Here is a 15062-nt window from a genome sequence, read left to right as displayed (position 1 = left end):
AGGACCCCGACCCAACCTACAGCGGGGGAGGAGATACTGCTTACTGACTAAGTGCATGGAGGACTCCGACCCAACCTACCGCGGGGGAGGGGAGACTGCTTACTGACTAAGTGCATGGAGGACTCCGACCCAACCTACAGCGGGGGAGGGGAGACTGCTTACTGACTAAGTGCATGGAGGACCCCGACCCAACCTACAGCGGAGGAGGGGAGACTGCTTACTGACTCAGTGCGTGGAGGACCCCGACCCAACCTACAGCGGGGGAGGGGAGACTGCTTACTGACTAAGTGCATGGAGGACTCCGACCCAACCTACAGCGGGGGAGGGGAGACTGCTTACTGACTAAGTGCATGGAGGACTCCGACCCAACCTACAGCGGGGGAGGGGAGACTGCTTACTGACTAAGTGCATGGAGGACCCCGACCCAACCTACAGCGGAGGAGGGGAGACTGCTTACTGACTCAGTGCGTGGAGGACCCCGACCCAACCTACAGCGGGGGAGGGGAGACTGCTTACTGACTAAGTACATGGAGGACCCCGACCCAACCTACCGCGGGGGAGGGGAGACTGCTTACTGACTAAGTGCATGGAGGACCCCGACCCAACCTACAGCGGAGGAGGGGAGACTGCTTACTGACTCAGTGCGTGGAGGACCCCGACCCAACCTACAGCGGGGGAGGGGAGACTGCTTACTGACTAAGTGCATGGAGGACCCCGACCCAACCTACAGCGGAGGAGGGGAGACTGCTTACTGACTCAGTGCGTGGAGGACCCCGACCCAACCTACAGCGGAGGAGGGGAGACTGCTTACTGACTCAGTGCGTGGAGGACCCCGACCCAACCTACCGCGGGGGAGGGGAGACTGCTTACTGACTAAGTGCATGGAGGACCCCGACCCAACCTACAGCGGGGGAGGAGAGACTGCTTACTGACTAAGTGCATGGAGGACCCCGACCCAACCTACAGCGGGGGAGGGGAGACTGCTTACTGACTAAGTGCATGGAGGACCCCGACCCAACCTACAGCGGGGGAGGGGATACTGCTTACTGACTAAGTGCATGGAGGACCCCGACCCAACCTACAGCGGAGGAGGGGAGACTGCTTACTGACTAAGTGCATGGAGGACCCCGACCCAACCTACAGCGGGGGAGGGGAGACTGCTTACTGACTAAGTGCATGGAGGACCCCGACCCAACCTACAGCGGGGGAGGAGAGACTGCTTACTGACTAAGTGCATGGAGGACCCCGACCCAACCTACAGCGGGGGAGGAGAGACTGCTTACTGCCTCAGTGCGTGGAGGACCCTGACCCAACCTACAGCGGGGGAGGGGAGACTGCTTACTGACTAAGTGCATGGAGGACCCCGACCCAACCTACAGCGGGGGAGGGGAGACTGCTTACTGACTAAGTGCATGGAGGACCCCGACCCAACCTACAGCGGGGGAGGGGAGACTGCTTACTGACTAAGTGCATGGAGGACCCCGACCCAACCTACAGCGGGGGAGGAGATACTGCTTACTGACTAAGTGCATGGAGGACCCCGACCCAACCTACAGCGGGGGAGAGGATACTGCTTACTGACTCAGTGCATGGAGGACCCCGACCCAACCTACAGCGGGGGAGGAGAGACTGCTTACTGACTAAGTGCATGGAGGACCCCGACCCAACCTACAGCGGGGGAGGGGATACTGCTTACTGACTAAGTGCATGGAGGACCCCGACCCAACCTACAGCGGAGGAGGGGAGACTGCTTACTGACTAAGTGCGTGGAGGACCCTGACCCAACCTACAGCGGGGGAGGGGAGACTGCTTACTGACTAAGTGCATGGAGGACCCCGACCCAACCTACAGCGGGGGAGGGGAGACTGCTTACTGACTAAGTGCATGGAGGACCCCGACCCAACCTACAGCGGGGGAGGGGAGACTGCTTACTGACTAAGTGCATGGAGGACCCCGACCCAACCTACAGCGGGGGAGGGGAGACTGCTTACTGACTAAGTGCATGGAGGACCCCGACCCAACCTACAGCGGGGGAGGGGAGACTGCTTACTGACTAAGTGCATGGAGGACCCCGACCCAACCTACAGCGGGGGAGAGGATACTGCTTACTGACTCAGTGCATGGAGGACCCCGACCCAACCTACAGCGGGGGAGGAGAGACTGCTTACTGACTCAGTGCATGGAGGACCCCGACCCAACCTACAGCGGGGGAGGGGAGACTGCTTACTCACTCAGTGCATGGAGGACCCCGACCCAACCTACAGCGGGGGAGGGGAGACTGCTTACTGCCTCAGTGCGTGGAGGACCCCGACCCAACCTACAGCGGAGGAGGGGAGACTGCTTACTGACTAAGTGCATGGAGGACCCCGACCCAACCTACAGCGGAGGAGGGGAGACTGCTTACTGACTCAGTGCATGGAGGACCCCGACCCAACCTACAGCGGGGGAGGGGAGACTGCTTACTGACTCAGTGCATGGAGGACCCCGACCCAACCTACAGCGGGGGAGGGGAGACTGCTTACTGCCTCAGTGCGTGGAGGACCCCGACCCAACCTACAGCGGGGGAGGGGATACTGCTTACTGACTCAGTGCATGGAGGACCCCGACCCAACCTACAGCGGGGGAGGGGAGACTGCTTACTGACTAAGTACATGGAGGACCCCGACCCAACCTACAGCGGGGGAGGGGAGACTGCTTACTGCCTCAGTGCGTGGAGGACCCCGACCCATCCTACAGCGGGGGAGGGGAGACTGCTTACTCACTCAGTGCATGGAGGACCCCGACCCAACCTACAGCGGGGGAGGGGATACTGCTTACTGACTCAGTGCATGGAGGACCCCGACCCAACCTACAGCCCATACACCTGCACTCTGGGCTCAGCTATTCCCCCTGACTCCTCCATACACATACACACTGGGCTCAGCACTCTCTTATAGTATAGGATTGATCCTGTGACCTGCTTTCTCCCGTTTCGTTGCAGAGTGCCCCCCACTGGGTCTGGAGTCTTTGAGGGTCTCTGACCACCAGCTGAGAGCGTCCAGTATAAAGCGCTATGGCCTGGGCTCCCACAGAGGACGCCTGAACATACAGGTGGGTCAGACATGAGGACCTTACCCACTGTGACCACTAGGGGAAGCTGCTGAGGTATATACAACTCCCCCAGAGTCCTCCTGTATCCAGCAGTGCGCTCCACTATTAGGCAGACCCAATGTGACCGAATATCCCGGACAGGAGACAATCCCTTTAAGACAACTATAATCCAGCCAGAAAGGAAGATCTCAGTAATGCTGTAATATTGCACTGTCAGGACGCCGCCCCTTTAAGGCAGGGCCACCATCAGGAATTTTGGGTATTTGCAGGTACAATCTGCTCCGTGTGACCGCGCCTATAGAGAGCCAGCACCATCTATAAGAGCCTCCTAATAAATCCTCAGGGCTTATTCACATTGCGTTTTCGGCCTCCCTTGGTAACCAGTCACAATCAGCCGTCAGCTTATCCCTGCACCAAGAACTGTCCATTAAAAAAAAAGGGGGGGCCTGCAGTTCTCCGTGCAGGGATAAGTGGGGAGCTGATTGTGACTGGTTACCAACGTATCCTGGCAAGGGAGGCCAAAAACACAATGTGAACACTCCTTTATAGTGAAAGTCCCACCCCCAAACAGGCTGCTATGCTAGTAACATGGCCGCCTACATCATTATTATTCTCCAGCTACAAACTTATATATTATATATTATTGCCCCAGTTCCCTCTCCGCAGTGCCGCACACCCGATGCCCCAACAATCCCCCCCCCCCCCCGTCTACCTTCTAACATCTTTCCATTACCCCCTGTACCCATACCTCCCAACTTTTATAGAACCGAAACAGGGACAAAATGTGCGGCGCTCTCTGCGTGCTGCAGCAAATTTAGCCCCGCCCACTGTTATGTTGACTCCGCCCATTCTCATTCATTTTTCATGTGCCCGCACACAGTATATTCCTCCTACAGTCACCCGTACATTATATGTCCCCCCTCTATCTCTCCCCCAGCTTCATATACACCCTCCATCTGCCCCCAGATTCATGTCCCCTCCATCTCTGCCCCCAGATTCATGTCCCCTCCATCTCTGCCCCCATATTCATGTCCCCTCCATCTCTGCCCCCAGATTCATGTCCCCTCCATCTCTGCCCCCAGATTCATGTCCCCTCCATCTCTGCCCCAGATTCATGTCCCCTCCATCTCTGCCCCCCAGATTCATGTCCCCTCCATCTCTGCCCCCAGATTCATGTCCCTCCATCTCTGCCCCCAGATTCATGTCCCCTCCATCTCTGCCCCCAGATTCATATACACCCTCCATCTGCCCCCAGATTCATGTCCCCTCCATCTCTGCCCCCAGATTCATGTACCCTCCATCTCTGCCCCCAGATTCATGTCCCCTCCATCTCTGCCCCCAGATTCATGTACCCTCCATCTCTGCCCCCAGATTCATGTCCCCTCCATCTCTGCCCCCCAGATTCATGTCCCCCCATCTCTGCCCCCAGATTCATGTCCCTCCATCTCTGCCCCCAGATTCATGTCCCCTCCATCTCTGCCCCCAGATTCATGTCCCCTCCATCTCTGCCCCCAGATTCATGTCCCTCCATCTCTGCCCCCAGATTCATGTCCCCTCCATCTCTGCCCCCAGATTCATGTCCCTCCATCTCTGCCCCCCAGATTCATGTCCCCCCATCTCTGCCCCCAGATTCATGTCCTCTCCATCTCTGCCCCCAGATTCATGTCCCCTCCATCTCTGCCCCCAGATTCATGTCCCCTCCATCTCTGCCCCCAGATTCATGTCCCTCCATCTCTGCCCCCAGATTCATGTCCCCTCCATCTCTGCCCCCAGATTCATGTCCCCCCATCTCTGCCCCCAGATTCAAGTCCCCCCATCTATGCCCCCAGATTCATGTCCCCCATCTCTGCCCCCAGATTCATGTCCTCCCATCTCTGCCCCCAGATTCATGTCCCCCATATCTGCCCCCAGATTCATGTCCCTCCATCTCTGCCCCCAGATTCATATCCCCCAATCTATGCCCCCAGATTCAAGTCCCTCTATCTCTGCACCCAGATTCATGTCCCCCATCACTGCCCCCAGATTCAAATCCCCTCCATCTCTGCCCCCAGATTCATGTCCCCTCCACCTCTGCCCCCAGTTTCATGTCCCTCCACCTCTGCCCCCAGATTCATGTCCCTCCATCTCTGCCCCCAGATTCATGTCCCCTCCATCTCTGCCCCAGATTCATGTCCCCTCCATCTCTGCCCCCAGATTCATGTCCCTCCATCTCTGCCCCCAGATTCATGTCCCCTCCATCTCTGCCCCCAGATTCATGTCCTCTCCATCTCTGCCCCCAGATTCATGTCCCCTCCATCTCTTCCCCAGATTCATGTTCCTCCATCTCTGCCCCCAGATTCATGTCCCCTCCATCTCTGCCCCCAGATTCATGTCCCCTCCATCTCTGCCCCCAGATTCATGTCCCCTACATCTCTTCCCCCAGATTCATGTCCCCTCCATCTCTGCCCCCAGATTTATATCCCCTCCATCTCTGCCCCCAGATTCATGTCCCTTCATCTCTGCCCCAGATTCATGTCCCCTCCATCTCTGCCCCAGATTCATGTCCCCTCCATCTCTGCCCCCAGATTCATTTCCCCTCCATCTCTTCCCCCAGATTCATGTCCCCTCCATTTCTGCCCCCGGATTCATGTCCCCTCCATCTCTGCCCCCAGATTCATGTCCCCTCCATCTCTTCCCCCAGATTCATGTTCCTCCATGTCTGCCCCCAGATTCATGTCCCCTCCATCTCTGCCCCCAATTCATGTCCCCTCCATCTCTGCCCCCAGATTCATGTCCCCTCCATCTCTTCCCCCAGATTCATGTCCCCTCCATCTCTGCCCCCAGATTTATATCCCCTCCATCTCTGCCCCCAGATTCATGTCCCTTCATCTCTGCCCCAGATTCATGTCCCTCCATCTATGCCCCCAGATTCATGTCCCTCCATCTCTGCCCCCAGATTCATGTCCCTCCATCTCTGCCCCCAGATTCATGTCCCTCCATCTCTGCCCCCAGATTCATGTCCCCTCCATTTCTGCCCCAGATTCATGTCCCCTCCATCTCTGCCCCCAGATTCATGTCCCTCCATCTCTGCCCCCAGTTTCATGTCCCCTCCATCTCTGCCCCCAGATTCATGTCCCCCCCATCTCTTCCCCCAGATTCATGTCCCCTCCATCTCTGCCCCCAATTCATGTCCCCTCCATCTCTGCCCCCAGATTCATGTCCCCTCCATCTCTTCCCCCAGATTCATGTCCCCTCCATTTCTGCCCCCAGATTCATGTCCCCTCCATCTCTGCCCCCAGATTCATGTCCCTCCATCTCTGCCCCCAGATTCATGTCCCCTCCATCTCTGCCCCCAGATTCATGTCCCTCCATCTCTGCCCCCAGATTCATGTCCCCTCCATCTCTGCCCCCAGATTCATGTCCCCCCATCTCTGCCCCCAGATTCAAGTCCCCCATCTATGCCCCCAGATTCATGTCCCCCCATCTCTGCCCCCAGATTCATGTCCTCCCATCTCTGCCCCCAGATTCATGTCCCCCCATCTCTGCCCCCAGATTCATGTCCCTCCATCTCTGCCCCCAGATTCATGTCCCCCATCTATGCCCCCAGATTCATGTCCCTCTATCTCTGCCCCCAGATTCATGTCCCCATCACTGCCCCCAGATTCATGTCCCCTCCATCTCTGCCCCCAGATTCATGTCCCCTCCATCTCTGCCCCCAGTTTCATGTCCCTCCACCTCTGCCCCCAGATTCATGTCCCTCCATCTCTGCCCCAGATTCATGTCCCCTCCATCTCTGCCCCCAGATTCATGTCCCCATCACTGCCCCCAGATTCATGTCCCCTCCATCTCTGCCCCCAGATTCATGTCCCCTCCACCTCTGCCCCCAGTTTCATGTCCCTCCACCTCTGCCCCCAGATTCATGTCCCTCCATCTCTGCCCCAGATTCATGTCCCCTCCATCTCTGCCGCAGATTCATGTCCCCTCCATCTCTGCCCCCAGATTCATGTCCCTCCATCTCTGCCCCCAGATTCATGTCCCCTCCATCTCTGCCCCCAGATTCATGTCCTCTCCATCTCTGCCCCCAGATTCATGTCCCCTCCATCTCTTCCTCCAGATTCATGTTCCTCCATCTCTGCCCCCAGATTCATGTCCCCTCCATCTCTGCCCCCAGATTCATGTCCCCTCCATCTCTGCCCCCAGATTCATGTCCCCTCCATCTCTTCCCCCAGATTCATGTCCCCTCCATCTCTGCCCCCAGATTTATATCCCCTCCATCTCTGCCCCCAGATTCATGTCCCTTCATCTCTGCCCCAGATTCATGTCCCTCCATCTATGCCCCCAGATTCATGTCCCCTCCATCTCTGCCCCCAGATTCATGTCCCCTCCATCTCTTCCCCCAGATTCATGTCCCCTCCATCTCTTCCCCCAGATTCATGTCCCCTCCATTTCTGCCCCCAGATTCATGTCCCCTCCATCTCTGCCCCCAGATTCATGTCCCCTCCATCTCTTCCCCCAGATTCATGTTCCTCCATCTCTGCCCCCAGATTCATGTCCCCTCCATCTCTGCCCCCAGATTCATTTCCCCTCCATCTCTTCCCCCAGATTCATGTCCCCTCCATTTCTGCCCCCAGATTCATGTCCCCTCCATCTCTGCCCCCAGATTCATGTCCCCTCCATCTCTTCCCCCAGATTCATGTTCCTCCATCTCTGCCCCCAGATTCATGTCCCTCCTCCATCTCTGCCCCCAGATTCATGTCCCCTCCATCTCTTCCCCCAGATTCATGTCCCCTCCATCTCTGCCCCCAGATTTATATCCCCTCCATCTCTGCCCCCAGATTCATGTCCCTTCATCTCTGCCCCAGATTCATGTCCCTCCATCTCTGCGCCCAGATTCATGTCCCCTCCATCTCTTCCCCCAGATTCATGTTCCTCCATCTCTGCCCCCAGATTCATGTCCCCTCCATCTCTGCCCCCAGATTCATGTCCCTCCATCTCTGCCCCCAGATTCATGTCCCTCCATCTCTGCCCCCAGATTCATGTCCCTCCATCTCTGCCCCCAGATTCATGTCCCCTCCATCTCTGCCCCCAGATTCATGTCCCCTCCATCTCTGCCCCCAATTCATGTCCCCTCCATCTCTGCCCCCAGATTCATGTCCCCTCCATCTCTTCCCCCAGATTCATGTCCCCTCCATCTCTGCCCCCAGATTTATATCCCCTCCATCTCTGCCCCCAGATTTATATCCCCTCCATCTCTGCCCCCAGATTCATGTCCCCCCTCCATCTCTGCCCCCAGATTCATGTCCCCCCCTCCATCTCTGCCCCCAGATTCATGTCCCTCCATCTCTGCCCCAGATTCATGTCCCTCCATCTATGCCCCCAGATTCATGTCCCTCCATCTCTGCCCCCAGATTCATGTCCCTCCATCTCTGCCCCCAGATTCATGTCCCTCCATCTCTGCCCCCAGATTCATGTCCCTCCATCTCTGCCCCCAGATTCATGTCCCCTCCATCTCTGCCCCCAGATTCATGTCCCCTCCATCTCTGCCCCCAGATTCATGTCCCTTCATCTCTGCCCCCAGTTTCATGTCCCCTCCATCTTTGCCCCCAGATTCATGTCCCCTCCATCTCTTCCCCCAGATTCATGTCCCCTCCATTTCTGCCCCCAGATTCATGTCCCCTCCATCTCTGCCCCCAGATTCATGTCCCCTCCATCTCTTCCCCCAGATTCATGTTCCTCCATCTCTGCCCCCAGATTCATGTCCCCTCCATCTCTGCCCCCAGATTCATTTCCCCTCCATCTCTTCCCCCAGATTCATGTCCCCTCCATTTCTGCCCCCAGATTCATGTCCCCTCCATCTCTGCCCCCAGATTCATGTCCCCTCCATCTCTTCCCCCAGATTAATGTTCCTCCATCTCTGCCCCCAGATTCATGTCCCCTCCATCTCTGCCCCCAGATTCATGTCGCCTCCATCTCTTCCCCCAGATTCATGTCCCCTCCATCTCTGCCCCCAGATTTATATCCCCTCCATCTCTGCCCCCAGATTCATGTCCCTTCATCTCTGCCCCAGATTCATGTCCCTCCATCTATGCCCCCAGATTCATGTCCCCCATCACTGCCCCCAGATTCATGTCCCTCCATCTATGCCCCCAGATTCATGTCCCTCCATCTCTGCCCCCAGATTCATGTCCCTCCATCTCTGCCCCCAGATTCATGTCCCTCCATCTCTGCCCCCAGATTCATGTCCCTCCATCTCTGCCCCCAGATTCATGTCCCCTCCATCTCTTCCCCCAGATTCATGTTCCTCCATCTCTGCCCGCAGATTCATGTCCCCTCCATCTCTGTCCCCAGATTCATTTCCCCTCCATCTCTTCCCCCAGATTCATGTCCCCTCCATTTCTGCCCCCAGATTCATGTCCCCTCCATCTCTGCCCCCAGATTCATGTCCCCTCCATCTCTTCCCCCAGATTAATGTTCCTCCATCTCTGCCCCCAGATTCATGTCCCCTCCATCTCTGCCCCCAGATTCATGTCGCCTCCATCTCTTCCCCCAGATTCATGTCCCCTCCATCTCTGCCCCCAGATTTATATCCCCTCCATCTCTGCCCCCAGATTCATGTCCCTTCATCTCTGCCCCAGATTCATGTCCCTCCATCTATGCCCCCAGATTCATGTCCCCCATCACTGCCCCCAGATTCATGTCCCTTCATCTATGCCCCCAGATTCATGTCCCTCCATCTCTGCCCCCAGATTCATGTCCCTCCATCTCTGCCCCCAGATTCATGTCCCTCCATCTCTGCCCCCAGATTCATGTCCCCTCCATCTCTGCCCCCAGATTCATGTCCCCTCCATCTCTGCCCCCCGATTCATGTCCCTCCATCTCTGCCCCCTGTTTCATGTCCCCTCCATCTCTGCCCCCAGGTTCATGTCCCCTCCATCTCTTCCCCCAGATTCATGTCCCCTCCATTTCTGCCCCCAGATTCATGTCCCCTCCATCTCTGCCCCCGGATTCATGTCCCCTCCATCTCTGTCCCCGGATTCATGTCCCTCCATCTCTGCCCCCAGATTCATGTCCCCTCCATCTCTGCCCCCAGATTCATGTCCCCTCCATCTCTGCCCCCAGATTCATGTCCTCTCCATCTCTGCCCCCAGATTCATGTCCCCTCCATCTCTGCCCCCAGATTCATGTCCCCTCCACCTCTGCCCCCAGTTTCATGTCCCTCCACCTCTGCCCCCAGATTCATGTCCCTCCATCTCTGCCCCAGATTCATGTCCCCTCCATCTCTGCCCCCAGATTCATGTCCCCATCACTGCCCCCAGATTCATGTCCCCTCCATCTCTGCCCCCAGATTCATGTCCCCTCCACCTCTGCCCCAGTTTCATGTCCCTCCACCTCCGCCCCCAGATTCATGTCCCTCCATCTCTGCCCCAGATTCATGTCCCCTCCATCTCTGCCGCAGATTCATGTCCCCTCCATCTCTGCCCCCAGATTCATGTCCCTCCATCTCTGCCCCCAGATTCATGTCCCCTCCATCTCTGCCCCCAGATTCATGTCCTCTCCATCTCTGCCCCCAGATTCATGTCCCCTCCATCTCTTCCCCCAGATTCATGTTCCTCCATCTCTGCCCCCAGATTCATGTCCCCTCCATCTCTGCCCCCAGATTCATGTCCCCTCCATCTCTGCCCCCAGATTCATGTCCCCTCCATCTCTTCCCCCAGATTCATGTCCCCTCCATCTCTGCCCCCAGATTTATATCCCCTCCATCTCTGCCCCCAGATTCATGTCCCTTCATCTCTGCCCCAGATTCATGTCCCTCCATCTATGCCCCCAGATTCATGTCCCCTCCATCTCTGCCCCCAGATTCATGTCCCCTCCATCTCTTCCCCCAGATTCATGTCCCCTCCATCTCTTCCCCCAGATTCATGTCCCCTCCATTTCTGCCCCCAGATTCATGTCCCCTCCATCTCTGCCCCCAGATTCATGTCCCCTCCATCTCTTCCCCTAGATTCATGTTCCTCCATCTCTGCCCCCAGATTCATATCCCCTCCATCTCTGCCCCCAGATTCATTTCCCCTCCATCTCTTCCCCCAGATTCATGTCCCCTCCATTTCTGCCCCCAGATTCATGTCCCCTCCATCTCTGCCCCCAGATTCATGTCCCCTCCATCTCTTCCCCCAGATTCATGTTCCTCCATCTCTGCCCCCAGATTCATGTCCCTCCTCCATCTCTGCCCCCAGATTCATGTCCCCTCCATCTCTTCCCCCAGATTCATGTCCCCTCCATCTCTGCCCCCAGATTTATATCCCCTCCATCTCTGCCCCCAGATTCATGTCCCTTCATCTCTGCCCCAGATTCATGTCCCTCCATCTATGCCCCCAGATTCATGTCCCTCCATCTCTGCCCCCAGATTCATGTCCCTCTATCTCTGCCCCCAGATTCATGTCCCTCCATCTCTGCCCCCAGATTCATGTCCCCTCCATCTCTGCCCCCAGATTCATGTCCCCTCCATCTCTGCCCCCAGATTCATGTCCCTTCATCTCTGCCCCCAGTTTCATGTCCCCTCCATCTCTGCGCCCAGATTCATGTCCCCTCCATCTCTTCCCCCAGATTCATGTTCCTCCATCTCTGCCCCCAGATTCATGTCCCCTCCATCTCTGCCCCCAGATTCATGTCCCTCCATCTTTGCCCCCAGATTCATGTCCCTCCATCTCTGCCCCCAGATTCATGTCCCTCCATCTCTGCCCCCAATTCATGTCCCCTCCATCTCTGCCCCCAGATTCATGTCCCCTCCATCTCTTCCCCCAGATTCATGTCCCCTCCATCTCTGCCCCCAGATTTATATCCCCTCCATCTCTGCCCCCAGATTTATATCCCCTCCATCTCTGCCCCCAGATTCATGTCCCCCCTCCATCTCTGCCCCCAGATTCATGTCCCTCCCTCCATCTCTGCCCCCAGATTCATGTCTCTCCATCTCTGCCCCAGATTCATGTCCCTCCATCTATGCCCCCAGATTCATGTCCCTCCATCTCTGCCCCCAGATTCATGTCCCTCCATCTCTGCCCCCAGATTCATGTCCCTCCATCTCTGCCCCCAGATTCATGTCCCTCCATCTCTGCCCCCAGATTCATGTCCCCTCCATCTCTGCCCCCAGATTCATGTCCCCTCCATCTCTGCCCCCAGATTCATGTCCCTCCATCTCTGCCCCCAGTTTCATGTCCCCTCCATCTCTGCCCCCAGATTCATGTCCCCTCCATCTCTTCCCCCAGATTCATGTCCCCTCCATTTCTGCCCCCAGATTCATGTCCCCTCCATCTCTGCCCCCAGATTCATGTCCCCTCCATCTCTGCCCCCAGATTCATGTTCCTCCATCTCTGCCCCCAGATTCATGTCCCCTCCATCTCTGCCCCCAGATTCATTTCCCCTCCATCTCTTCCCCCAGATTCATGTCCCCTCCATTTCTGCCCCCAGATTCATGTCCCCTCCATCTCTGCCCCCAGATTCATGTCCCCTCCATCTCTTCCCCCAGATTAATGTTCCTCCATCTCTGCCCCCAGATTCATGTCCCCTCCATCTCTGCCCCCAGATTCATGTCCCCTCCATCTCTTCCCCCAGATTCATGTCCCCTCCATCTCTGCCCCCAGATTAATATCCCCTCCATCTCTGCCCCCAGATTCATGTCCCTTCATCTCTGCCCCAGATTCATGTCCCTCCATCTATGCCCCCAGATTCATGTCCCCCATCACTGCCCCCAGATTCATGTCCCTCCATCTATGCCCCCAGATTCATGTCCCTCCATCTCTGCCCCCAGATTCATGTCCCTCCATCTCTGCCCCCAGATTCATGTCCCTCCATCTCTGCCCCCAGATTCATGTCCCCTCCATCTCTGCCCCCAGATTCATGTCCCCTCCATCTCTGCCCCCAGATTCATGTCCCTCCATCTCTGCCCCCTGTTTCATGTCCCCTCCATCTCTGCCCCCAGGTTCATGTCCCCTCCATCTCTTCCCCCAGATTCATGTCCCCTCCATTTCTGCCCCCAGATTCATGTCCCCTCCATCTCTGCCCCCGGATTCATGTCCCCTCCATCTCTGTCCCCGGATTCATGTCCCTCCATCTCTGCCCCCAGATTCATGTCCCCTCCATCTCTGCCCCCAGATTCATGTCCCCTCCATCTCTGCCCCCAGATTCATGTCCTCTCCATCTCTGCCCCCAGATTCATGTCCCCTCCATCTCTTCCCCCAGATTCATGTCCCCTCCATTTCTGCCCCCAGATTCATGTCCCCTCCATCTCTGCCCCCAGATTCATGTCCCCTCCATCTCTGCCCCCAGTTTCATGTCCCCTCCATCTCTGCCCCCAGATTCATGTCCCCTCCATCTCTTCCCCCAGATTCATGTCCCCTCCATTTCTGCCCCCAGATTCATGTCCCCTCCATCTCTTCCCCCAGATTCATGTTCCTCCATCTCTGCCCCCAGATTCATGTCCCCTCCATCTCTGCCCCCAGATTCATTTCCCCTCCATCTCTTCCCCCAGATTCATGTCCCCTCCATTTCTGCCCCCAGATTCATGTCCCCTCCATCTCTGCCCCCAGATTCATGTCCCCTCCATCTCTTCCCCCAGATTTATGTCCCTCCATCTCTGCCCCCAGATTCATGTCCCCTCCATTTCTGCCCCCAGATTCATGTCCCCTCCATCTCTGCCCCCAGATTCATGTCCCCTCCATCTCTGCCCCCAGATTCATGTCCCCTCCATCTCTGCCCCCAGATTCATGTCCCCTCCATCTCTTCCCCCAGATTCATGTCCCCTCCATCTCTGCCCCCAGATTTATATCCCCTCCATCTCTGCCCCCAGATTCATGTTTCCACATCTCTGTCCCCAGATTCATGTCTTCTCCATCTCTGCCCCCAGATTCATGTCCCCTCCATCTCTGCCCCCAGATTCATGTCCCCTCCATCTCTGCCCCCAGATTCATGTCCCCTCCATCTCTGTCCCCAGATTCATGTCCCCTCCATCTCTGCCCCCATTTTTCAATTTGGCCGGGCCCCTGACGCCAGTAGCAGTAGTACTGGCCTATCGGCGGCCCTGCTTTAAGGATCTACTACAATATTATCTGCCCCTTTAAGTGTCTCCTCCTATTTTCCTTCTCTGATGTTTGCTTTTGCTGGAAACTCTGAGGAGGAGGAAAGTGTCAGTGAGAGTTTTGTAAGATCCTGAGTGTTCTCTGCCCGAATCATCAAAAGATATTTATAGAGACATCACCGCTGTAATCTACAAGAAGTCATTATAATAGTGAGCACAGCTCTGGAGTATAATACAGGATAAGTAATGTAATGTATGTACACAGTGACTGTACCAGCAGAATAGTGAGCGCAGCTCTGGAGTATAATACAGGATAATTAATGTAATGTATGTACACAGTGACTGCACCAGCAGAATAGTGAGCGCAGCTCTGGAGTATAATACAGGATAAGTAATGTAATGTATGTACACTGTGACTGTACCAGCAGAATAGTGAGCGCAGCTCTGGAGTATAATACAGGATAAGTAATGTAATGTATGTACACAGTGACTGCACCAGCAGAATAGTGAGGAGCGCAGCTCTGGAGTATAATACAGGATAAGTAATGTAATGTATGTACACAGTGACTGTACCAGCAGAATAGTGAGCGCAGCTCTGGAGTATAATACAGGATAAGTAGTGTAATGTATGTACACAGTGACTGTACCAGCAGAATAGTGAGGAGCGCAGCTCTGGAGTATAATACAGGATAAGTAATGTAATGTATGTGCACAGTGACTGCACCAGCAGAATAGTGAGCGCAGCTCTGGAGTATAATACAGGATAAGTAATGTAATGTATGTACACAGTGACTGTACCAGCAGAATAGTGAGCGCAGCTCTGGAGTATAATACAGGATAAGTAATGTAATGTATGTACACAGTGACTGTACCAGCAGAATAGTGAGCGCAGCTCTGGAGTATAATACAGGATAAGTAATGT

The 15062-nt window shown here is 56.0% G+C and overlaps 1 protein-coding gene across 2 annotated transcripts in view; it reads left to right on the top strand.

Moving 5' to 3' along the window:
• LOC142188754 (putative carboxypeptidase X1) overlaps positions 1–15062 on the top strand; it is a 63892-nt gene that overhangs the window by 25581 nt on the left and 23249 nt on the right. For both annotated transcript variants that reach the window (XM_075261990.1, XM_075261984.1), the window contains one exon: positions 2981–3090. In XM_075261990.1, the coding sequence (XP_075118091.1) occupies positions 2981–3090 (110 nt within the window). The remainder of the gene's footprint in view (positions 1–2980; positions 3091–15062) is intronic.

The sequence above is a fragment of the Leptodactylus fuscus genome, chromosome 1 (genome assembly GCF_031893055.1).
Source record: "Leptodactylus fuscus isolate aLepFus1 chromosome 1, aLepFus1.hap2, whole genome shotgun sequence".
NCBI classification, from domain to species: Eukaryota; Metazoa; Chordata; class Amphibia; order Anura; family Leptodactylidae; genus Leptodactylus; species Leptodactylus fuscus.
This window is presented reverse-complemented; position numbering and strand designations above follow the sequence as displayed.